The 27,213-nt window shown below is 30.0% G+C and overlaps 1 protein-coding gene across 1 annotated transcript in view; it reads left to right on the forward strand.

Annotated features, from left to right (window-relative positions):
• LOC111633828 (RNA pseudouridylate synthase domain-containing protein 2-like) overlaps window positions 1–27,213 on the forward strand; it is a 79,206-nt gene that overhangs the window by 30,613 nt on the left and 21,380 nt on the right. The window contains exons 9-13 of the mRNA XM_023378463.1: window positions 2,354–2,407; window positions 12,640–12,693; window positions 16,739–16,927; window positions 20,154–20,207; window positions 24,253–24,344. Of these exons, the coding sequence (XP_023234231.1) occupies window positions 2,354–2,407; window positions 12,640–12,693; window positions 16,739–16,927; window positions 20,154–20,207; window positions 24,253–24,344 (443 nt within the window). The remainder of the gene's footprint in view (window positions 1–2,353; window positions 2,408–12,639; window positions 12,694–16,738; window positions 16,928–20,153; window positions 20,208–24,252; window positions 24,345–27,213) is intronic.

Genomic DNA, 27,213 nt, shown 5'->3' on the forward strand with positions numbered 1-27,213 from the left:
ATTTTCTTAACCCTCTTGCCACAAGGTGTGACAAGGCCGTGTCGTACGCGACTTTATCAGGACACGTGTCAGGACACGTATCAGGACACGTGTCACAAGGCCGTGTCGTACGCGACTTTAGATTCTTTTTCCATCCACAAAATGAACATTTTCATGGACTTGTTGATGTGGATGGATTTAGTGATAGTGCATCTTCGGGCATTTCTATTTCTAGGATGTTGCACATTTCTTCTATCAATGTTTTACTAATGTGGGGACATGTCATCCTGTTTTTATGTGTGGTGTAACCAATTAAAAAGAAAGTTTTTTCAAAAACTTAGCCCAACAGTTTTTGCTTCTATGTTCTTGTGGCATATTTAGCTTGTAGATTGCATAGGTATTTACTGCTGCTGCATTTAAAATGCTATAGAAGTATCGCATAGGACTGCGATTTGTCATTCTTTTGATAGATTTTGCATGATATAACTTATCAAAAACATCTATGTCCCTTTAATCACAATATAAAATTCAACTATGGCAGGTTTTCAGGTGATTTGGGCAATTTCGCCAGTGTAATGCACGGATAATATGAGGAGTACAGTTTATTTATCTTCGGACAGAAAGAAACACGTATCTTCAGATTTCATCATACAGAAATTTTGAAGAATTTTTATTACGACCATTGGAATTTTCCGTTACAGTTCTTGAACTGTTGTTATAACAATTCTTGACAAATTTCTTCGTCCGTAGTAAACCGTTGATATTCTGCTATAGTAATCTGCCAAACAACGGTAGATAATCAAAAAATAGCTCTTCAGGCTTTTCCTACATGATGAAAAAATATAACATATATCACAAGGGGGTGTCGTACACTACACCGGAGCAGAGTGCGCTCTAATAGTACCTAAATTATGAGAAAAATTGAAGATCGATGACTTATTTTTCCATGCCGCTGTCTTGAAAACTACTACCTGATAGGCTAATTTATGGTTACAGCCCCACAACCCTGGAGTTGTTTCCTGTGCAAAGGAAAAGAAACAAGACGTGTCGATCTTACACTGTCTTGTGGTAGGAGGGTTAATTCTTAAAATTTCGTCGGATGATATTAATTTTGTAAAAGTTAATTGAAGACACAGACAGTCCAAAATATAAAATATATAAAAAACTTTTTTGGTAGACACCATTTATTCACTTCACGTGTTCCAGAACAAAAACTTTTTGACGACTTGACCTTCTTTTTTAGGCTATTTGGCCGTCAAGTTTACAAACATTCCTTTAAAAAACACAGAAAAATACCTAATTAAAATTATAAATTTCAACTTAGAGTTCATGGGTCTTACAGCCATCTTCATGTTTTTCATCCTTTCCATTGGGGATTTTCGGCCTTTATATCTACTGAAGAAATGCACTGGTATATGTAGATTTCTATGGCTTCCCCTGGTGACGAATCTTTGCAAACTTTTAATCTTAAAATTTCGTCAGATGATATTAATTTTGTAAAAGTTAATTGAAGACACAGACTGTCCAAAAAATAAATTTTTATTTTTTGGACAGTCTGTGTCTTCAATTAACTTTTACAAAATTAATATCATCTGACGAAATTTTAAGATTAAAAGTTTGCAAAGATTCGTCACCAGGGGAAGCCATAGAAATCTACATATACCAGTGCATTTCTTCAGTAGATATAAAGGCCGAAAATCCCCAATGGAAAGGATGAAAAACATGAAGATGGCTGTAAGACCCATGAACTCTAAGTTGAAATTTATAATTTTAATTAGGTATTTTTCTGTGTTTTTTAAAGGAATGTTTGTAAACTTGACGGCCAAATAGCCTAAAAAAGAAGGTCAAGTCGTCAAAAAGTTTTTGTTCTGGAACACGTGAAGTGAATAAATGGTGTCTACCAAAAAGTTTTTATATTTTTTTATTTTTTGGACAGTCTGTTGTCTTCAATTAACTTTTACAAAAAAGACTAAGTTAGTCTCATTATAGCCAGGTAATATAGCAGATTATTTGGAATTAAATATTTCATGTATATATATGAAATATATTATTTAATCAACAAAACAAAATTTTTATCCATGTTTACGTAACTTTTATTTTTCCTATGTGAATATCAAACTCAAATTTATGAACTATAAGTGTAATGAACTGCAAATAATTCAAAACTCTTAAAAATTAAGAGTTTTATATTATGTTTTTAAGACTTCTACTTATATTTATTGATATATTTGATCTGATGTTATCATTAATAATAATAAGTTTGAATTTAATGTAATAGATAAAGTAATATTTATTTTATTACTATTAGAATCAACCAAATATGATTTTTAATTTTGATTTGAAAATATTTTAAAATAAATGTTGATTCTTTTAGGTAAACCATTGACTGGTAGAACTCACCAAATTAGGGTTCATCTTCAATATTTAGGTAAGTTTATTTTATTTATTTTAGTGCAAGATACAAATACTCTTTGTACAGGGAACACAAAAAGGAAATACTGAACAAACATTGTCTCACAAATACAATAAATATAATACAGTAAAAAGGTAATCTCTGTACAAAGTCCAAATCTGTACATGCAAAACCAAAACATAATATACAATAATCATAACATATACGCAACATCCTGTGCATAATACAGCTTCAGTACATAAATAAAATATCCAGTACAAGAAAATATAATTACAAAAACATAATACAAAATTTACTATTTTCTTGCTTGATTAAATTTTCTAAGAGTTCGATTTTTTCCGTTTATTCTTGATAAAGGTCATTAAATATGACTGAAAATGTTCAAATTTAATAAATATGGCTGCACATTTACAAGGTGTTTTGAGTGTGTTTTGTTGATAAGATATGCAGTCCACAATGAGTTATAATTGGGCAATGCCGGTCAAAAGGTACTGAACCCTAGTCTTGGAGATTTGCAGAAACGATGCAAAGCTTGGGTTTCTGACAGATTGCAGAAAATGCAATGTCTTTCCAATGTCAATTTGGAGAATATGTTTACCGCAAGGATGTGCCTCTCTAATCCATAAACTACGAGCAGTATGCTTAAGAAAAGCCATCCACTCCACACAGCGCAGAAGATTTTATTTGCTTAAAGTGCTAATTTGAACTAGAAAATGAACTGTATGAGCTTGGTCCACACGTCTTAAAGGAAGCTACTCCCAAGTTTTAAGCTTAGCCATGCAGGTTACAGATAGATAGATTAAGGAAGAGATATAAGAACAAAATGGACTGGATTAAAAAGCACCAAGAAAGTCATTGTAAAATGCAGGTCAACCCTACTGTTATCTGTTGGGACAGCATCACACTTCCAACATGCATTAGCGAAGCATGTAAATATGGGCCTAAATGCACCCCGCAACCTAAACTCGCACATGAAAAAATCATGCCAGAAGTTGAGCAGGCAATAGAGGGGCTCAACAAGATCAAGAAAGAAATGTTCATAATACAAAATCCCATACATGATACCTAGTACATATTATTCCAAAACATACACAATTAACTGGTAAGCAAACTGACAAACTGTGATGACCTGATGTGATAACAAAAATGAACAAAATTTAAAATAATAAAACTAACAAATAAAAATTAAATAAATAAAATAATTAATTAAAATTACCTACCTGGAAAAATACAAAAATAAGAAATATGCAAAACAGGTTAGCAAAGGGTTGTCACAGCCAATCAACACCAAATTAACCCCCCAATATTTAGTTAAGTTAAATTTATATAGTCAAAATTAATAACTGAAAGATTTTGTGATTGTTTTAGATATAATAATGATAACTAGGTATTTTCTAGGAATACAAATCAGTTCTGCATCATAGAAAACTAAAAGTGTGGGAAGAAAAGGTTTAAAACTGATCTAAATTTAAAATAAAAATTGTCATAGACATCACAACAGTTGAACTCAATTGACACGTAGCTTACAACTGGCATTTGGCCTATAGATTTTACGTGGCAAATTGACCTTGAATATCTCGTCCCTTAGATTGAATTTCAAAATTCTAGCTTCATCATAACATTGACCTTGCCAAGTTGTACATATTTGCAAAAAATCATGTTTAGTGGTCATATGGTTGCTTTAAACTTCGATCACATACAAAATAATTTCTGAAGTATACAGAGCTCTGCTCAATATGAATAAAAACAACAGAAGTTATGAAACTGTCTTATTAAGATGGCTTCTAATGACAAAGAGTACATACATGTCTTCTCTGCCACTATTTAAAGGACTTATTTCCTTATATTCATCTGTATCATATTTTGAGGCCGTCATGTTTGCAAATACTCTGCTGCTCAACTTAGGCTACCCAACATCATACATAATACATTTATGTGAAACTCTCTTTCTCATAACTGAAAACTATAACATTTATTTAATGGCTTGATATATAAAAAGACACAGGGAGTACCAATGGATTCTCCATTATCACCTATGTTGGCAGAGCTCATTATGCGGAACATAGAACATCAAATTTTCAATGCTCCCTTGACCATCCAATACCCAATTATGTATTTCCATTATGTTGATGTCATACTACTCTTGTGGGAAGGCTCTACTGAAGGTTTGGAACAATTGGCCTCTGTTTATTCTTCTATCAACTTTACGGTAGAGGAAGAACAAAATGCCAGAATCTCTTTCTTAGATCAAGAAATCCATACATATCCTGAGCTCCTATTTTCTGTACATCATAGAAACAACAACGCACTGCAAATTATTCATGCAACAGCCTTTCAACCTTTAAATTATGTGAATTCTGTCATAACTTCCCTCATGCGGAGGGCTTACCTCCTCCCTTCCAACCAGTTAGTGGAAGAAGAATTGCAACTCATTAGCGGAGCTATGCAAAAAGCTGGATATTCCCAATCTAAATTCCATTTTCTCTAAAATCGTGTCAAAAATAAGCTATTTCCACAGTCTTTTCTTAGTAACAAAGAGGATCTAAAAGTAGCATATCCTCCAATGCTGTTTTTAGGCCTGTCTCTCTAAAAATAGTACATTGTTTTAGAACAAATGATTTTATTTTATTGTTAACCACACAACCAATGCTAAGAAGAATATTATGCAATGACAGAGATACTTTTAAATTGAATAAAAAATTGGGGTTTATCAAATTTCACTAAAACATGATCTGTCAGGAGAAGAGACTAGCTACATAGGGGCCACAGCCAGAATATTAATTTCTCACATCCTAGAACATCAGGAAGACATCAGAAACAGTAGATCGTCAATGGAATTGGCAAAAAAAAGTGATTGATCAAGATTATTAGCCGCTCTGGGCTCAAACAAAGTTACTCAAATGATGCAACAATCAGAAAGAATTATTTATTTGGGAGAACCTCTACATATCGGCTTTAACACTGTGCAACGTAAAACTCTTGAAATTCCACAAATATGGACAACATTATTCAAGCAATCTAAGCCACATCTCTAGAACATCATTATTGCTCTCTATTCATATTTGGGGATATTATATCACTCATATTGCTGTTCAAAAACATTTTTGAATTCTTATTCTACTTCAAATTCATGTTGGTATTCCATCCACATGCTTCATATAATTTTATAAGTTGTTCAAAAGCTCAGAATTTGAAAATAGTTGTACTTGATATTCACCTGATGATGGTAGCTTTATGCTATTGAAAGTGCTTGTGAACTCTTATACTCTAAAAGTCACCATTGGTAATGCCACAACATACATATTTAATTACATTTTAAGTTCTTCTCTAAAGAATGTTGATTGAATAAACAATCACAAAAGCCATTTATTGCATCTGAAAAACAATTATCTGCTAGGTGAATGTGTATAGATTGGCATTTGTGGTTTTTTGAGCACTGAATCTTTATCTGGATTTAACTATACTCTTTTAATTATTTTTAAAATCTTAATATAATCTTTTAATTGCTTATTAATTAAAATAAAAAAAGTTATTTAAAACAATTTCTTTNTGAAATACAAAGTTTTAAATTAATAAAAATGATTGTAGTTATCTAAAGTATTTATTGGATCTTTAAAAAGAAGATAAATGTTTTATTTGTGCATTTTTAATAAATGAAAGGTTGCTTCACAATTTTTTCAGAATTTATCTGTATTCTATAATTTTTACTCTCAATGTGATTCTCTGTTTATTCTTTATAGATTGGCAGAAAATTTTTCAGTTTCTTATATTTAATAGTATAATATTTTAAACTTGAATTATTATAATTTAAATTATGCTAATTTTTTCAGGCTATAATTTTACTTTTAATATCTGAAAAAAACTGAGATTTTAATTTACAGCAATTTTTCTAATTCTGAATTTTTCACATAACAAACTTCTCTCTATATCAAACAAGATATGATTGCTAGTAAATACAATATACGAATGTATGGGATTTATTGCATCATATAACAAATGAATTTCCAAATTTCTTGGAGAAATTTTCCTTATTTTGAATACTGAGCATTTATAACATAGAGATTTACAAAAGTATTATTAATCTGACCAAGGTTACAATTAAGATCATCTATGCTTACTATTGATACAAAAATGATTCATTTTTTTCAAAGAAGTGGATTGTTTTTGATAGTCATGCATTGTATAGTCTATAATGAAAGTGCAGAGTGAGAAATGTCATGCTGTGCAGATCTTATCTTGAATAAGTATCAAACATGAATCACAACAGGAGGCTAATGGCCAGTGTCTGGCTCCTGACCCAGTTGCTTTCTTGGTAATTACCCTTCCATTGAATATTGAATAACAATTCTGGGAGGGAATTTTCTAGGAAAGTCCTCAATTGGAGAGAATCTTCAAGAAACAGAAGTAGTGGTTTGAGGGATACCTAGGAATAACATATAAGGGACTGTCCACACTGGAAGGGAGGGAGGGATGTATGACAAGTCGGACAAAGGGGGGTGGATTGAACTTCAATGGACGTCCCTTTTATTTCATTAAATTTTACACAATTTATACATTTCATCATACATAAAGTGATAAAGATTTTGAGAGTGGTTGAGCTTTGCTGGATATCTGAAAGGGGGAGGTAGTTACAGAAACTTGGACAAAATTGGGAAAGAGAATAAAAATTTAAAGAAAAATGTGGATGTAATTTGTGGACAGACTCTAACTGTGGAGGAGAGCACCATACCATGAACCAGAGCTTGCTATAGACACATACATCATTGAAGATCTCTTTTGAATCTGTCAGGTCTTAATTGTTTTGATCTGGAAACAGTTGGTATTGCTACATAGTACAGTAGGGGAACACTGGATCTGTATCTGTGAGGATGCAAGTGTCTTCCAAACAAAGATGTTTTTTAGAAAAAAAATGCATTATCATTACAGTGACCATACGTACTTTATTTAAGAGGACAGTCCTTTATTTCGCTGCTCTGTCCTCTAACTTTATTTATTTTATAAAATAGGCATTTTGTCCTTTATCTTGTAAATTTGACGCAAAGTTTAAAAAAATTTTTAATAATATATTGAAAAAGTTACCCTCATACAAAGTCGAAGTTCGATAAAGCTACTGTTATCATCAACATGCCCCACCAAGAGCATCTCAGGTGGCTAGAGGCCACAGCTATCTACAACGCCGGCCAGCTAACCACGTGCGTTGACCAGAAGGAAGAGCTGACTCTGCCTGGCAATACTGTTGGATGCCAACCCGCAACTTCCTCCTCCACCGCACGACCGCACATGTCAGAAAGGACCCACTTCATCTGAATGACACCTGATTCCAACAAATAGAATACACTCTGTCCAGGAAATTCCAATCGACCTGAAGAAGAGCAAAGAGATTGCTCGAAAACGTTTGTCAACAGCGATATAAACTTGTGAATTTTATAAGGTATTTTTTTTTTATTTTCTTTCTTCGATATGTCCTTTATTTTCCTCCAAAAAATATGGTCACCGTAATTATCATATATTTTTGTAGTATTTTCATTTTTACTATAACATCAACTTATTAACTATCTCATATGCCTCTTTCTATCTAAGTAAACACGGTAGCTGATTAAATAGAACACATAACTTAAGGATACAATATTGTATCAGTATAAACATTGTGTCAACATAATAGTTGTGAATGAATGTATTTTGATTGTCAGTCATAACTGATCATTTTTTTGTCCCTATGAAGAGAATTTTTTTATATCTTGATCAAATGTCCAAAATTGTGGTTACATCAGATTTGTTAATTACAGAATTTTCTGTATGTTATAGTTATGGTTTTTTAATTTTTGAAACAATACTTATTTTAATAAATTCCATTTTAAAATTCTTTCAATATTTACTATTTGGTAATATTATAGTTATTTGGATTCGTTCATTTATATCAAAGTGAAATGAAGTTTATTACTTTTTGGAATGAACTAAACTATTTAAAAATGTAAATAAAAATGACAAAAAGAAAAGTATTTTTTGTTTAAAAGAAATTAACTAACTACATGCAAAAATATTTAGATGATTAGATTGTTGATAAGCATAATTATGATAGTAAATCAACTTGTTTTTAGGCTAGTGTTTGAAGCTAAATATTTTTAATATAGAAACAAAAATCAACTTAATATAAAAAAGTTTTATAGAAAGTACAGATATCCTGAAATGTCTAATTATGTGTGTATATTAAACATAATCATAAACAATGTAATTTATTCTTTAAGAAGGGGCTTAAAAATATATTTTTATTTTTATTTTTATTTTTTGTTTTCTGAAACTGTGTTTTACTATTTATTGACTGTTGAACACAAGATTGCGTTATTAATTAGAAAACAAATCAGCTACAAGTTATTGGTTATAGAAATGGTGAATTCCATCAAAAAAAGAGAAATAACATATACAGTTCAACAATCAACTGAATAAAGATGGAAAAAAGCCAATCTTTGTGTTCAACAGTCAATATTTTTATTCTAATAAAGTTTCATCAAAATTGTACTTTTCTAATGAGTTCAAAATTGCTTTTGTTTGTTGATAATTTAAGTGTGTTTTTATATATTTTGACTGCAATAGAAATGGCATAATTAAAGAATTAAACAATTCACAAAATTACTGTGAATAAAAAATTCTAAATTGAGAGTTGTAATTTAGAGCATTATATTTATGTTAGATATATTTTTTTTATATATAAAAATTTTTAGTTTTACTTGAATAATTTCAAAATATTAAATTAATTTTTAATAATATTTACAATTATTGAAATATTTTTTATGATGTTAATATAAATGTCTAGTCAACTATATTTTTAATTTAATAAAAAGTAAAATACATCTGTATACGAGTCCAGTTTTGCTTGCCATGTCCCAATCATCAGGAACAACTATTTCCATTGCAGAGACCAGGAACAACTATTTCCATTTGCATATTTGTGCAGAGGCATAGCCTCTGAAGAATGGAAATAGTTGTTCCTGGTGATTGGACATGGCAAGCAAAATTGGACTCGTATCCAGATGTATTTTACTTTTTATTAAATTGTAATTCTGCCAGCCCTTTTCCACAAAGATATATTTTTAATCTGATGAGTTGTTTCCATTGTTCCATCTTCTAAAAGTAATAGAAAAATATTCAAAAAAATGCTTAAAAAATAACTAAAACAGTCTGTAAGATCAACATAAATATTAATCTTACAGACTGTTTTATAATCTTATATTTGCAAGTGGTTTTTCACAGAAGCATTTAACTGTTTAATTCTGTGCAAATACAGTCACATTACAAGTAATTCCTAACAAAAGATGAAATTTGAACGTGTAAACAACTTTAACAAGAACAGAATCTAAATATAAAAACATCTATTTAAATTAAAAGTTAACATGTTTGTAAAATAAAGAAAAAACAATTAAAACAATAATTATAACAGTAATAAAAATAATAAAAAATGAATTCATTTACAGGCATACCTCGACTTACGTCGTTTCGAGTTACGTCGTTCCCGATTATACGTCGTTTGTCAAAAAAGTATATAGAAAAATAAAAATCAAATTTAAGTCATTTTATTCGACTTTACGTCTGTCCGCCACAAATATTGAAGTCGTAATATCCATAGAAAAGCGTTTAAAGCACATAAAATCATATTAAAATATATACAAGTATGTACTGTATTTACAGTACACGCATTCGTAAATTTAGAATACAGGCATACCTCGACTTACGTCGGTTTCGAGTTACGTCGTTCCCGATTATACGTCGCTTGTTAAAAAAGTATATGGAAAAATAAAAATCAAGTTTAAGTCATTTTATTCGACTTTACGTCTGTCCGCCACAAATATTGAAGTCGTAATATCACTAGATAAACGTTTAAAGCACATAAAATCATATTAAAATATATACAAGTATGTACTGTATTTACAGTACACGCATTCGTAAATTTAGATTACTTTTTTTGTACTATATTAAAAACTAAAATTTATTTGTTTGTAAGCTTAAAATAGATTTTTATTAACCATATATTATTTAAAATGCTTTCCTAGTGATAAGTAGATTCGGAGACAGGTAAATTCGACTTACGTCGTTTTTCNCATTTCTATTTCTAGGATGTTGCACATTTCTTCTATCAATGTTTTACTAATGTGGGGACATGTCATCCTGTTTTTATGTGTGGTGTAACCAATTAAAAAGAAAGTTTTTTCAAAAACTTAGCCCAACAGTTTTTGCTTCTATGTTCTTGTGGCATATTTAGCTTGTAGATTGCATAGGTATTTACTGCTGCTGCATTTAAAATGCTATAGAAGTATCGCATAGGACTGCGATTTGTCATTCTTTTGATAGATTTTGCATGATATAACTTATCAAAAACATCTATGTCCCTTTAATCACAATATAAAATTCAACTATGGCAGGTTTTCAGGTGATTTGGGCAATTTCGCCAGTGTAATGCACGGATAATATGAGGAGTACAGTTTATTTATCTTCGGACAGAAAGAAACACGTATCTTCAGATTTCATCATACAGAAATTTTGAAGAATTTTTATTACGACCATTGGAATTTTCCGTTACAGTTCTTGAACTGTTGTTATAACAATTCTTGACAAATTTCTTCGTCCGTAGTAAACCGTTGATATTCTGCTATAGTAATCTGCCAAACAACGGTAGATAATCAAAAAATAGCTCTTCAGGCTTTTCCTACATGATGAAAAAATATAACATATATCACAAGGGGGTGTCGTACACTACACCGGAGCAGAGTGCGCTCTAATAGTACCTAAATTATGAGAAAAATTGAAGATCGATGACTTATTTTTCCATGCCGCTGTCTTGAAAACTACTACCTGATAGGCTAATTTATGGTTACAGCCCCACAACCCTGGAGTTGTTTCCTGTGCAAAGGAAAAGAAACAAGACGTGTCGATCTTACACTGTCTTGTGGTAGGAGGGTTAATTCTTAAAATTTCGTCGGATGATATTAATTTTGTAAAAGTTAATTGAAGACACAGACAGTCCAAAATATAAAATATATAAAAAACTTTTTTGGTAGACACCATTTATTCACTTCACGTGTTCCAGAACAAAAACTTTTTGACGACTTGACCTTCTTTTTTAGGCTATTTGGCCGTCAAGTTTACAAACATTCCTTTAAAAAACACAGAAAAATACCTAATTAAAATTATAAATTTCAACTTAGAGTTCATGGGTCTTACAGCCATCTTCATGTTTTTCATCCTTTCCATTGGGGATTTTCGGCCTTTATATCTACTGAAGAAATGCACTGGTATATGTAGATTTCTATGGCTTCCCCTGGTGACGAATCTTTGCAAACTTTTAATCTTAAAATTTCGTCAGATGATATTAATTTTGTAAAAGTTAATTGAAGACACAGACTGTCCAAAAAATAAATTTTTATTTTTTGGACAGTCTGTGTCTTCAATTAACTTTTACAAAATTAATATCATCTGACGAAATTTTAAGATTAAAAGTTTGCAAAGATTCGTCACCAGGGGAAGCCATAGAAATCTACATATACCAGTGCATTTCTTCAGTAGATATAAAGGCCGAAAATCCCCAATGGAAAGGATGAAAAACATGAAGATGGCTGTAAGACCCATGAACTCTAAGTTGAAATTTATAATTTTAATTAGGTATTTTTCTGTGTTTTTTAAAGGAATGTTTGTAAACTTGACGGCCAAATAGCCTAAAAAAGAAGGTCAAGTCGTCAAAAAGTTTTTGTTCTGGAACACGTGAAGTGAATAAATGGTGTCTACCAAAAAGTTTTTATATTTTTTTATTTTTTGGACAGTCTGTTGTCTTCAATTAACTTTTACAAAAAAGACTAAGTTAGTCTCATTATAGCCAGGTAATATAGCAGATTATTTGGAATTAAATATTTCATGTATATATATGAAATATATTATTTAATCAACAAAACAAAATTTTTATCCATGTTTACGTAACTTTTATTTTTCCTATGTGAATATCAAACTCAAATTTATGAACTATAAGTGTAATGAACTGCAAATAATTCAAAACTCTTAAAAATTAAGAGTTTTATATTATGTTTTTAAGACTTCTACTTATATTTATTGATATATTTGATCTGATGTTATCATTAATAATAATAAGTTTGAATTTAATGTAATAGATAAAGTAATATTTATTTTATTACTATTAGAATCAACCAAATATGATTTTTAATTTTGATTTGAAAATATTTTAAAATAAATGTTGATTCTTTTAGGTAAACCATTGACTGGTAGAACTCACCAAATTAGGGTTCATCTTCAATATTTAGGTAAGTTTATTTTATTTATTTTAGTGCAAGATACAAATACTCTTTGTACAGGGAACACAAAAAGGAAATACTGAACAAACATTGTCTCACAAATACAATAAATATAATACAGTAAAAAGGTAATCTCTGTACAAAGTCCAAATCTGTACATGCAAAACCAAAACATAATATACAATAATCATAACATATACGCAACATCCTGTGCATAATACAGCTTCAGTACATAAATAAAATATCCAGTACAAGAAAATATAATTACAAAAACATAATACAAAATTTACTATTTTCTTGCTTGATTAAATTTTCTAAGAGTTCGATTTTTTCCGTTTATTCTTGATAAAGGTCATTAAATATGACTGAAAATGTTCAAATTTAATAAATATGGCTGCACATTTACAAGGTGTTTTGAGTGTGTTTTGTTGATAAGATATGCAGTCCACAATGAGTTATAATTGGGCAATGCCGGTCAAAAGGTACTGAACCCTAGTCTTGGAGATTTGCAGAAACGATGCAAAGCTTGGGTTTCTGACAGATTGCAGAAAATGCAATGTCTTTCCAATGTCAATTTGGAGAATATGTTTACCGCAAGGATGTGCCTCTCTAATCCATAAACTACGAGCAGTATGCTTAAGAAAAGCCATCCACTCCACACAGCGCAGAAGATTTTATTTGCTTAAAGTGCTAATTTGAACTAGAAAATGAACTGTATGAGCTTGGTCCACACGTCTTAAAGGAAGCTACTCCCAAGTTTTAAGCTTAGCCATGCAGGTTACAGATAGATAGATTAAGGAAGAGATATAAGAACAAAATGGACTGGATTAAAAAGCACCAAGAAAGTCATTGTAAAATGCAGGTCAACCCTACTGTTATCTGTTGGGACAGCATCACACTTCCAACATGCATTAACGAAGCATGTAAATATGGGCCTAAATGCACCCCGCAACCTAAACTCGCACATGAAAAAATCATGCCAGAAGTTGAGCAGGCAATAGAGGGGCTCAACAAGATCAAGAAAGAAATGTTCATAATACAAAATCCCATACATGATACCTAGTACATATTATTCCAAAACATACACAATTAACTGGTAAGCAAACTGACAAACTGTGATGACCTGATGTGATAACAAAAATGAACAAAATTTAAAATAATAAAACTAACAAATAAAAATTAAATAAATAAAATAATTAATTAAAATTACCTACCTGGAAAAATACAAAAATAAGAAATATGCAAAACAGGTTAGCAAAGGGTTGTCACAGCCAATCAACACCAAATTAACCCCCCAATATTTAGTTAAGTTAAATTTATATAGTCAAAATTAATAACTGAAAGATTTTGTGATTGTTTTAGATATAATAATGATAACTAGGTATTTTCTAGGAATACAAATCAGTTCTGCATCATAGAAAACTAAAAGTGTGGGAAGAAAAGGTTTAAAACTGATCTAAATTTAAAATAAAAATTGTCATAGACATCACAACAGTTGAACTCAATTGACACGTAGCTTACAACTGGCATTTGGCCTATAGATTTTACGTGGCAAATTGACCTTGAATATCTCGTCCCTTAGATTGAATTTCAAAATTCTAGCTTCATCATAACATTGACCTTGCCAAGTTGTACATATTTGCAAAAAATCATGTTTAGTGGTCATATGGTTGCTTTAAACTTCGATCACATACAAAATAATTTCTGAAGTATACAGAGCTCTGCTCAATATGAATAAAAACAACAGAAGTTATGAAACTGTCTTATTAAGATGGCTTCTAATGACAAAGAGTACATACATGTCTTCTCTGCCACTATTTAAAGGACTTATTTCCTTATATTCATCTGTATCATATTTTGAGGCCGTCATGTTTGCAAATACTCTGCTGCTCAACTTAGGCTACCCAACATCATACATAATACATTTATGTGAAACTCTCTTTCTCATAACTGAAAACTATAACATTTATTTAATGGCTTGATATATAAAAAGACACAGGGAGTACCAATGGATTCTCCATTATCACCTATGTTGGCAGAGCTCATTATGCGGAACATAGAACATCAAATTTTCAATGCTCCCTTGACCATCCAATACCCAATTATGTATTTCCATTATGTTGATGTCATACTACTCTTGTGGGAAGGCTCTACTGAAGGTTTGGAACAATTGGCCTCTGTTTATTCTTCTATCAACTTTACGGTAGAGGAAGAACAAAATGCCAGAATCTCTTTCTTAGATCAAGAAATCCATACATATCCTGAGCTCCTATTTTCTGTACATCATAGAAACAACAACGCACTGCAAATTATTCATGCAACAGCCTTTCAACCTTTAAATTATGTGAATTCTGTCATAACTTCCCTCATGCGGAGGGCTTACCTCCTCCCTTCCAACCAGTTAGTGGAAGAAGAATTGCAACTCATTAGCGGAGCTATGCAAAAAGCTGGATATTCCCAATCTAAATTCCATTTTCTCTAAAATCGTGTCAAAAATAAGCTATTTCCACAGTCTTTTCTTAGTAACAAAGAGGATCTAAAAGTAGCATATCCTCCAATGCTGTTTTTAGGCCTGTCTCTCTAAAAATAGTACATTGTTTTAGAACAAATGATTTTATTTTATTGTTAACCACACAACCAATGCTAAGAAGAATATTATGCAATGACAGAGATACTTTTAAATTGAATAAAAAATTGGGGTTTATCAAATTTCACTAAAACATGATCTGTCAGGAGAAGAGACTAGCTACATAGGGGCCACAGCCAGAATATTAATTTCTCGCATCCTAGAACATCAGGAAGACATCAGAAACAGTAGATCGTCAATGGAATTGGCAAAAAAAAGTGATTGATCAAGATTATTAGCCGCTCTGGGCTCAAACAAAGTTACTCAAATGATGCAACAATCAGAAAGAATTATTTATTTGGGAGAACCTCTACATATCGGCTTTAACACTGTGCAACGTAAAACTCTTGAAATTCCACAAATATGGACAACATTATTCAAGCAATCTAAGCCACATCTCTAGAACATCATTATTGCTCTCTATTCATATTTGGGGATATTATATCACTCATATTGCTGTTCAAAAACATTTTTGAATTCTTATTCTACTTCAAATTCATGTTGGTATTCCATCCACATGCTTCATATAATTTTATAAGTTGTTCAAAAGCTCAGAATTTGAAAATAGTTGTACTTGATATTCACCTGATGATGGTAGCTTTATGCTATTGAAAGTGCTTGTGAACTCTTATACTCTAAAAGTCACCATTGGTAATGCCACAACATACATATTTAATTACATTTTAAGTTCTTCTCTAAAGAATGTTGATTGAATAAACAATCACAAAAGCCATTTATTGCATCTGAAAAACAATTATCTGCTAGGTGAATGTGTATAGATTGGCATTTGTGGTTTTTTGAGCACTGAATCTTTATCTGGATTTAACTATACTCTTTTAATTATTTTTAAAATCTTAATATAATCTTTTAATTGCTTATTAATTAAAATAAAAAAAGTTATTTAAAACAATTTCTTTATTTAATATACATGAATATCATTATGTTTTCACCATAGTTATTTAAATAATCTTTCATTAAAAATGAAATAAAGAACTTCATCCAGTATTTTTATTGCATTATTCTTCGATTTTAATGAAATTCTTTACAGTTATTTAGTATAATTATAAAAATTATTTTTGTTTTGTATTCAAAACTATGCATAAATGCAGAATCACATAATTTCATATATTTATTCTTTTAACTTTTAAATATTCTGATTAATTAACTGAAGAAATTTAATAAAAGCTAAAATTTCTGTAAATTTTAAATTTATACAAAAAGTTAATATTAACTTTATGAAAACCAGAAATAATTTAAACTTCTACAAACTTTTTTTCTTTTAATATGATGATGTAAAATGAATCAGGTTTTATTTTTCTAAATTATTATTATATTTATGAAGATTTAGAATAAGCATAAAAATTTTTTTATTTCTTCTGTTATTTAAAATACTCCAAAAAACTAATTAATATCATTTTGTATTTTAAGGTTATCCAATTGTAAATGATCCACTTTATAATACTGAATTATTTGGACCATGTAAAGGAAAAGCAGGTGAATTTGGAAAATCCAAGGAAGAGGTAAATTTTTTTAGAATATCAGTTGTCATTTTTAAATATTTTATAAAAGTTCTTAGGCTAGTTTCACAACTATCTGGTGCTGGATATCCAATGCCTGGTATCTGGTTGATCTTTTACTTTCACACATCTCTGACTACCAGCTGGTTAAATATTGAGTTCAGTTGTGCTTGTTATGCCTGCTTTGGAGTGGAACTGTATATTCTTGCTGCTACCATATGACTACTGGGTGGATCATATGAAAGATTGCAATGAGTTCTGGATACCTCAGCATGTATGACACCAGACAATGCTGAGATTTTGTCTGACTACCTTCAGCCAAATATCTAATGTCCAGCTGCCAGACAAATGTGTGAAATTCTTTATAAGATCCCAAAGATTTAATAATTGGACAATTTTATTTGATATGTGTGAAATAGTACTTAATGTTTGTTCATTTATAATGGTTCATAATGGTGTTATCCTTAAAAAACCTTAATGAAATTTTTTAACCTGCCTGTAAATTAGCCTGCTGTACCTAGAACTTATTCAGTTTTGAAGATGAGATGTGGGACCGCTCCATGCTTTGTTGCTTTCATTCTGATTTGTAGAATTGAATCCAGTTTTTATCCCCAGTGATGATACATTGCAGAAATGTTTCACCATTAGTTTCATGCTGGTGCAGAAGCTCCTGGTAAGCATTGACATGTTTCTCTTTAATTTCAACTGTCAATTGCCTGGATATTCATCTTGCACACATTTTGTGAACTTCAGTTAGTCATGAATGATATGATATGAATAGTAATATCCAATAGTGCCCCACAGTCCAAGAGGTATTGGACTGTGGGCAGCAATTTTCCCACATTTCAATCTCTGTGGTTGCAATATTGTCTTCCATTTTGCAGTTAATGCAGGCCTTGGATGAGAGAATCCTTCACATTTGCAATACTTTTCTTGAACTTCTCAGATCATTCATACACCTGTTACTGTACTGATTTCTCATTTTATGATGAATCTGTATTAGTTTCATGTCTTTGCTAAACAAGAATCTCAAAATACTTTGCTGCTTCTGCTTCATGCGCTATTACAAAGAGGCCTCCATCTTATCAAATTGCTTCCCAGGTTTCTGTGCACACTGAAGACATGCCAAGTAGTGCATGTAGCTCAAGGTCACTGTACTCATATCCAATACACAATGATATCAGTCATTGATGGGATTTTTTAATACAACTTTTCTGGGTTTCCACTGAATGTACTTTTTATGTTGTTACCAAATTAATAAGTTGGTTGAAAACCAGTTTTGTTTCAAAAAATATAAATGTATATTTCAGAGGTGTTTCCATCAAATATCATAATAATAATTAATTTAGTTCTGTAGCATTATAAAATAAAAAATGTTTAATTTGAATAAAATTAAGATATTTGGAAAAAGCACACATTTATTATGAAATATTTAATTTTTTTAAAACTTAATCCAAAATGACAAGACTATGCATATGAATAGCATAATATAATATAACATAATATAGCAACAAATATGTAAAAGTAATTGGTAATGAGAACCTTTTGTTTAGCACAGNATATAATTACAAAAACATAATACAAAATTTACTATTTTCTTGCTTGATTAAATTTTCTAAGAGTTCGATTTTTTCCGTTTATTCTTGATAAAGGTCATTTAGCATGACCGAAAACGTTAGGAAATTAATAAATTTGGCTGCACATTTACAAGGTGTTAGAGTAAGTTTTGTTTTATTGTTATTATTATTGTTTTAATATTTATTTTCAAAACTATTTGCATATTCAAATTCCTCTTAAACATTTAATGGAAATTTACAGACATTCTTATTTAAATTTTTCAATTTAAATGTTTAGTGTCTAATGATGGTCTGACAGAGGAGTTTCAAAGAACATTTAATCCAATAAAACTTTGACGTCTTATTCAGTTTAGCATTAACATATTTTTTCTTGACCAGTATGTAAACTACATATGAATGATTTTAATTTAAAAATTGAATTTAATAAATCAACTATTAAATCAGTTATTTTTAATTATATTTTATTAAAATTTTATTAATTAATAGTAATACATAGTTTGATCTTCATGCTGAATATTAGATAAGTATATAATCCATATATAATATAATATAATATATATAGGGTTTATATACTTCAAATAACTTCATATCAATGTTCTTTTGTATCATGAATTTACAGAATTATAAAAATTCAAAAAAGCAAAACTCCCAAATTTTTTAAAAATTATTATTTTATTAAAATTTAAAATTGTTAATATTTGGCTTACTGAATGAAAATAAAACTTTATTCAATAAATACCATAAAAACACTTCTAATATACTAAAAAAATAACTAAAACAATATACTAATATATACCAAACAATCTGCCATATTATTAGGCTATAATAAGACTAAGTTATTCTTGAAATTTCGTCGGATGATATTAATTTTGTAAAAGTTAATTGAAGACACAGACTGTCCAAAAAATAAAAATTTATTTTTTGGACAGTCTGTGTCTTCAATTAACTTTTACAAAATTAATATCATCTGACGAAATTTTAAGATTAAAAGTTTGCAAAGATTCGTCACCAGGGGAAGCCATAGAAATCTACATATACCAGTGCATTTCTTCAGTAGATATAAAGGCCGAAAATCCCCAATGGAAAGGATGAAAAACATGAAGATGGCTGTAAGACCCATGAACTCTAAGTTGAAATTTATAATTTTAATTAGGTATTTTTCTGTGTTTTTTAAAGGAATGTTTGTAAACTTGACGGCCAAATAGCCTAAAAAAGAAGGTCAAGTCGTCAAAAAGTTTTTGTTCTGGAACACGTGAAGTGAATAAATGGTGTCTACCAAAAAGTTTTTATATTTTTTTATTTTTTGGACAGTCTGTTGTCTTCAATTAACTTTTACAAAAAAGACTAAGTTAGTCTCATTATAGCCAGGTAATATAGCAGATTATTTGGAATTAAATATTTCATGTATATATATGAAATATATTATTTAATCAACAAAACAAAATTTTTATCCATGTTTACGTAACTTTTATTTTTCCTATGTGAATATCAAACTCAAATTTATGAACTATAAGTGTAATGAACTGCAAATAATTCAAAACTCTTAAAAATTAAGAGTTTTATATTATGTTTTTAAGACTTCTACTTATATTTATTGATATATTTGATCTGATGTTATCATTAATAATAATAAGTTTGAATTTAATGTAATAGATAAAGTAATATTTATTTTATTACTATTAGAATCAACCAAATATGATTTTTAATTTTGATTTGAAAATATTTTAAAATAAATGTTGATTCTTTTAGGTAAACCATTGACTGGTAGAACTCACCAAATTAGGGTTCATCTTCAATATTTAGGTAAGTTTATTTTATTTATTTTAGTGCAAGATACAAATACTCTTTGTACAGGGAACACAAAAAGGAAATACTGAACAAACATTGTCTCACAAATACAATAAATATAATACAGTAAAAAGGTAATCTCTGTACAAAGTCCAAATCTGTACATGCAAAACCAAAACATAATATACAATAATCATAACATATACGCAACATCCTGTGCATAATACAGCTTCAGTACATAAATAAAATATCCAGTACAAGAAAATATAATTACAAAAACATAATACAAAATTTACTATTTTCTTGCTTGATTAAATTTTCTAAGAGTTCGATTTTTTCCGTTTATTCTTGATAAAGGTCATTAAATATGACTGAAAATGTTCAAATTTAATAAATATGGCTGCACATTTACAAGGTGTTTTGAGTGTGTTTTGTTGATAAGATATGCAGTCCACAATGAGTTATAATTGGGCAATGCCGGTCAAAAGGTACTGAACCCTAGTCTTGGAGATTTGCAGAAACGATGCAAAGCTTGGGTTTCTGACAGATTGCAGAAAATGCAATGTCTTTCCAATGTCAATTTGGAGAATATGTTTACCGCAAGGATGTGCCTCTCTAATCCATAAACTACGAGCAGTATGCTTAAGAAAAGCCATCCACTCCACACAGCGCAGAAGATTTTATTTGCTTAAAGTGCTAATTTGAACTAGAAAATGAACTGTATGAGCTTGGTCCACACGTCTTAAAGGAAGCTACTCCCAAGTTTTAAGCTTAGCCATGCAGGTTACAGATAGATAGATTAAGGAAGAGATATAAGAACAAAATGGACTGGATTAAAAAGCACCAAGAAAGTCATTGTAAAATGCAGGTCAACCCTACTGTTATCTGTTGGGACAGCATCACACTTCCAACATGCATTAACGAAGCATGTAAATATGGGCCTAAATGCACCCCGCAACCTAAACTCGCACATGAAAAAATCATGCCAGAAGTTGAGCAGGCAATAGAGGGGCTCAACAAGATCAAGAAAGAAATGTTCATAATACAAAATCCCATACATGATACCTAGTACATATTATTCCAAAACATACACAATTAACTGGTAAGCAAACTGACAAACTGTGATGACCTGATGTGATAACAAAAATGAACAAAATTTAAAATAATAAAACTAACAAATAAAAATTAAATAAATAAAATAATTAATTAAAATTACCTACCTGGAAAAATACAAAAATAAGAAATATGCAAAACAGGTTAGCAAAGGGTTGTCACAGCCAATCAACACCAAATTAACCCCCCAATATTTAGTTAAGTTAAATTTATATAGTCAAAATTAATAACTGAAAGATTTTGTGATTGTTTTAGATATAATAATGATAACTAGGTATTTTCTAGGAATACAAATCAGTTCTGCATCATAGAAAACTAAAAGTGTGGGAAGAAAAGGTTTAAAACTGATCTAAATTTAAAATAAAAATTGTCATAGACATCACAACAGTTGAACTCAATTGACACGTAGCTTACAACTGGCATTTGGCCTATAGATTTTACGTGGCAAATTGACCTTGAATATCTCGTCCCTTAGATTGAATTTCAAAATTCTAGCTTCATCATAACATTGACCTTGCCAAGTTGTACATATTTGCAAAAAATCATGTTTAGTGGTCATATGGTTGCTTTAAACTTCGATCACATACAAAATAATTTCTGAAGTATACAGAGCTCTGCTCAATATGAATAAAAACAACAGAAGTTATGAAACTGTCTTATTAAGATGGCTTCTAATGACAAAGAGTACATACATGTCTTCTCTGCCACTATTTAAAGGACTTATTTCCTTATATTCATCTGTATCATATTTTGAGGCCGTCATGTTTGCAAATACTCTGCTGCTCAACTTAGGCTACCCAACATCATACATAATACATTTATGTGAAACTCTCTTTCTCATAACTGAAAACTATAACATTTATTTAATGGCTTGATATATAAAAAGACACAGGGAGTACCAATGGATTCTCCATTATCACCTATGTTGGCAGAGCTCATTATGCGGAACATAGAACATCAAATTTTCAATGCTCCCTTGACCATCCAATACCCAATTATGTATTTCCATTATGTTGATGTCATACTACTCTTGTGGGAAGGCTCTACTGAAGGTTTGGAACAATTGGCCTCTGTTTATTCTTCTATCAACTTTACGGTAGAGGAAGAACAAAATGCCAGAATCTCTTTCTTAGATCAAGAAATCCATACATATCCTGAGCTCCTATTTTCTGTACATCATAGAAACAACAACGCACTGCAAATTATTCATGCAACAGCCTTTCAACCTTTAAATTATGTGAATTCTGTCATAACTTCCCTCATGCGGAGGGCTTACCTCCTCCCTTCCAACCAGTTAGTGGAAGAAGAATTGCAACTCATTAGCGGAGCTATGCAAAAAGCTGGATATTCCCAATCTAAATTCCATTTTCTCTAAAATCGTGTCAAAAATAAGCTATTTCCACAGTCTTTTCTTAGTAACAAAGAGGATCTAAAAGTAGCATATCCTCCAATGCTGTTTTTAGGCCTGTCTCTCTAAAAATAGTACATTGTTTTAGAACAAATGATTTTATTTTATTGTTAACCACACAACCAATGCTAAGAAGAATATTATGCAATGACAGAGATACTTTTAAATTGAATAAAAAATTGGGGTTTATCAAATTTCACTAAAACATGATCTGTCAGGAGAAGAGACTAGCTACATAGGGGCCACAGCCAGAATATTAATTTCTCGCATCCTAGAACATCAGGAAGACATCAGAAACAGTAGATCGTCAATGGAATTGGCAAAAAAAAGTGATTGATCAAGATTATTAGCCGCTCTGGGCTCAAACAAAGTTACTCAAATGATGCAACAATCAGAAAGAATTATTTATTTGGGAGAACCTCTACATATCGGCTTTAACACTGTGCAACGTAAAACTCTTGAAATTCCACAAATATGGACAACATTATTCAAGCAATCTAAGCCACATCTCTAGAACATCATTATTGCTCTCTATTCATATTTGGGGATATTATATCACTCATATTGCTGTTCAAAAACATTTTTGAATTCTTATTCTACTTCAAATTCATGTTGGTATTCCATCCACATGCTTCATATAATTTTATAAGTTGTTCAAAAGCTCAGAATTTGAAAATAGTTGTACTTGATATTCACCTGATGATGGTAGCTTTATGCTATTGAAAGTGCTTGTGAACTCTTATACTCTAAAAGTCACCATTGGTAATGCCACAACATACATATTTAATTACATTTTAAGTTCTTCTCTAAAGAATGTTGATTGAATAAACAATCACAAAAGCCATTTATTGCATCTGAAAAACAATTATCTGCTAGGTGAATGTGTATAGATTGGCATTTGTGGTTTTTTGAGCACTGAATCTTTATCTGGATTTAACTATACTCTTTTAATTATTTTTAAAATCTTAATATAATCTTTTAATTGCTTATTAATTAAAATAAAAAAAGTTATTTAAAACAATTTCTTTATTTAATATACATGAATATCATTATGTTTTCACCATAGTTATTTAAATAATCTTTCATTAAAAATGAAATAAAGAACTTCATCCAGTATTTTTATTGCATTATTCTTCGATTTTAATGAAATTCTTTACAGTTATTTAGTATAATTATAAAAATTATTTTTGTTTTGTATTCAAAACTATGCATAAATGCAGAATCACATAATTTCATATATTTATTCTTTTAACTTTTAAATATTCTGATTAATTAACTGAAGAAATTTAATAAAAGCTAAAATTTCTGTAAATTTTAAATTTATACAAAAAGTTAATATTAACTTTATGAAAACCAGAAATAATTTAAACTTCTACAAACTTTTTTTCTTTTAATATGATGATGTAAAATGAATCAGGTTTTATTTTTCTAAATTATTATTATATTTATGAAGATTTAGAATAAGCATAAAAATTTTTTTATTTCTTCTGTTATTTAAAATACTCCAAAAAACTAATTAATATCATTTTGTATTTTAAGGTTATCCAATTGTAAATGATCCACTTTATAATACTGAATTATTTGGACCATGTAAAGGAAAAGCAGGTGAATTTGGAAAATCCAAGGAAGAGGTAAATTTTTTTAGAATATCAGTTGTCATTTTTAAATATTTTATAAAAGTTCTTAGGCTAGTTTCACAACTATCTGGTGCTGGATATCCAATGCCTGGTATCTGGTTGATCTTTTACTTTCACACATCTCTGACTACCAGCTGGTTAAATATTGAGTTCAGTTGTGCTTGTTATGCCTGCTTTGGAGTGGAACTGTATATTCTTGCTGCTACCATATGACTACTGGGTGGATCATATGAAAGATTGCAATGAGTTCTGGATACCTCAGCATGTATGACACCAGACAATGCTGAGATTTTGTCTGACTACCTTCAGCCAAATATCTAATGTCCAGCTGCCAGACAAATGTGTGAAATTCTTTATAAGATCCCAAAGATTTAATAATTGGACAATTTTATTTGATATGTGTGAAATAGTACTTAATGTTTGTTCATTTATAATGGTTCATAATGGTGTTATCCTTAAAAAACCTTAATGAAATTTTTTAACCTGCCTGTAAATTAGCCTGCTGTACCTAGAACTTATTCAGTTTTGAAGATGAGATGTGGGACCGCTCCATGCTTTGTTGCTTTCATTCTGATTTGTAGAATTGAATCCAGTTTTTATCCCCAGTGATGATACATTGCAGAAATGTTTCACCATTAGTTTCATGCTGGTGCAGAAGCTCCTGGTAAGCATTGACATGTTTCTCTTTAATTTCAACTGTCAATTGCCTGGATATTCATCTTGCACACATTTTGTGAACTTCAGTTAGTCGTGAATGATATGATATGAATAGTAATATCCAATAGTGCCCCACAGTCCAAGAGGTATTGGACTGTGGGCAGCAATTTTCCCACATTTCAATCTCTGTGGTTGCAATATTGTCTTCCATTTTGCAGTTAATGCAGGCCTTGGATGAGAGAATCCTTCACATTTGCAATACTTTTCTTGAACTTTTCAGATCATTCATACACCTGTTACTGTACTGATTTCTCATTTTATGATGAATCTGTATTAGTTTCATGTCTTTGCTAAACAAGAATCTCAAAATACTTTGCTGCTTCTGCTTCATGCGCTATTACAAAGAGGCCTCCATCTTATCAAATTGCTTCCCAGGTTTCTGTGCACACTGAAGACATGCCAAGTAGTGCATGTAGCTCAAGGTCACTGTACTCATATCCAATACACAATGATATCAGTCATTGATGGGATTTTTTAATACAACTTTTCTGGGTTTCCACTGAATGTACTTTTTATGTTGTTACCAAATTAATAAGTTGGTTGAAAACCAGTTTTGTTTCAAAAAATATAAATGTATATTTCAGAGGTGTTTCCATCAAATATCATAATAATAATTAATTTAGTTCTGTAGCATTATAAAATAAAAAATGTTTAATTTGAATAAAATTAAGATATTTGGAAAAAGCACACATTTATTATGAAATATTTAATTTTTTTAAAACTTAATCCAAAATGACAAGACTATGCATATGAATAGCATAATATAATATAGCATAATATAGCAACAAATATGTAAAAGTAATTGGTAATGAGAACCTTTTGTTTAGCACAGTGTTTCTCAACCTCTAATGAATCATTGCCCCTTCAATAAAACTGTTACATAGTATCGCCCTCTTCACTTCGAAAAAAATTTTGTTGGGTTTATTAGTTTATTTGATAATTATATATTTTGTAAAAAATTAAACATTTATTTACTCGGAATATGTATTAGATTTTAAAATTAACAAAATTAAAAAACATAAGTATTAACAAATTTAACAAATATAATAAAATATAACGCTTTTTATTGAATAAAAAATATTTAAGTATACAGAAAAATTATCATTAGTGGAAACCTTGAGGCTGATGAAGTTGCGCCAATTTGTTTATCTTGGGTTTGAAATTTTCAAAAGTAATCGCAAATCACTTTTTTGTGTTAATTGTAACCGATTTCTTTGTTTGGACAATAACTGTACAATAGCACTAAATTCTTTTTCTACAAGATAATAAGTTGGAAATGCCATAATTAATAACTTGATCACATTTCAAAGCATTTTATATCTGCCTATTTTCAACCCAAAAAGATTCATTTTCGTTTTTCAGACATGGTTTAATGTAGTGTTTAATTATCTAAAAAATTAAAAAAAATAATAATAAGTAAAATTAATAAATTATTTTTATATTTTTATTACTTTATTCCTTTTATTTTCTTATATAGTCTGTGCTTTGTCTTTAATCATCATTAATAATTTTAATTATTATACTTTAAATTTAAATACTTTCCTTAAAAATCTCATATGACATATACAATTTTAATCAAACTAACAGTTTATATATTATGTTTATGTTTATTCCTTCATCGCACAAACTATACATATATTTAATTTGATTTATTAACTATTTACTTATTTACTTACATTATTAAAACATCAAAAATAAAATAAGCACTAAGCACAAAACTCAACTCAGTCAATCAGTTGTATGATTCCTGCTGCTACCAATACACAAGCCTTGATGCAGATGCACATGAATGAAATGCGATGACAGCATTATTTGCTGTAAATCCCCACTGCAAGCTTCAAAATTCCGATGCCGAGGTCCAAGGCTAACGCCCAAATTCGTATTGCATTGAATAGACTAGTAATTAGTATAATGTTATTTGTTTAATTATTGTACAATATAACGAATAAAATATCTAATTATTCTTAATATAATGTTTTACTATATTGCCCAGAAAATTGTTTTTCACCCCCAAAATATAAATTGTTACTAATTGCCCCCTAACATAGAAAAATGACCACATGGGGGCAATATCACCCCTATTGAGAAACACTANTCAACTCAGTCGATTAGTTGTATGATTCCTGCTGCTACCAATACACAAGCC

The sequence above is a fragment of the Centruroides sculpturatus genome, unplaced genomic scaffold, assembly GCF_000671375.1.
Source record: "Centruroides sculpturatus isolate CEXI.00-Female unplaced genomic scaffold, Cexi_2.0 scaffold742, whole genome shotgun sequence".
NCBI lineage: Eukaryota > Metazoa > Arthropoda > Arachnida > Scorpiones > Buthidae > Centruroides > Centruroides sculpturatus.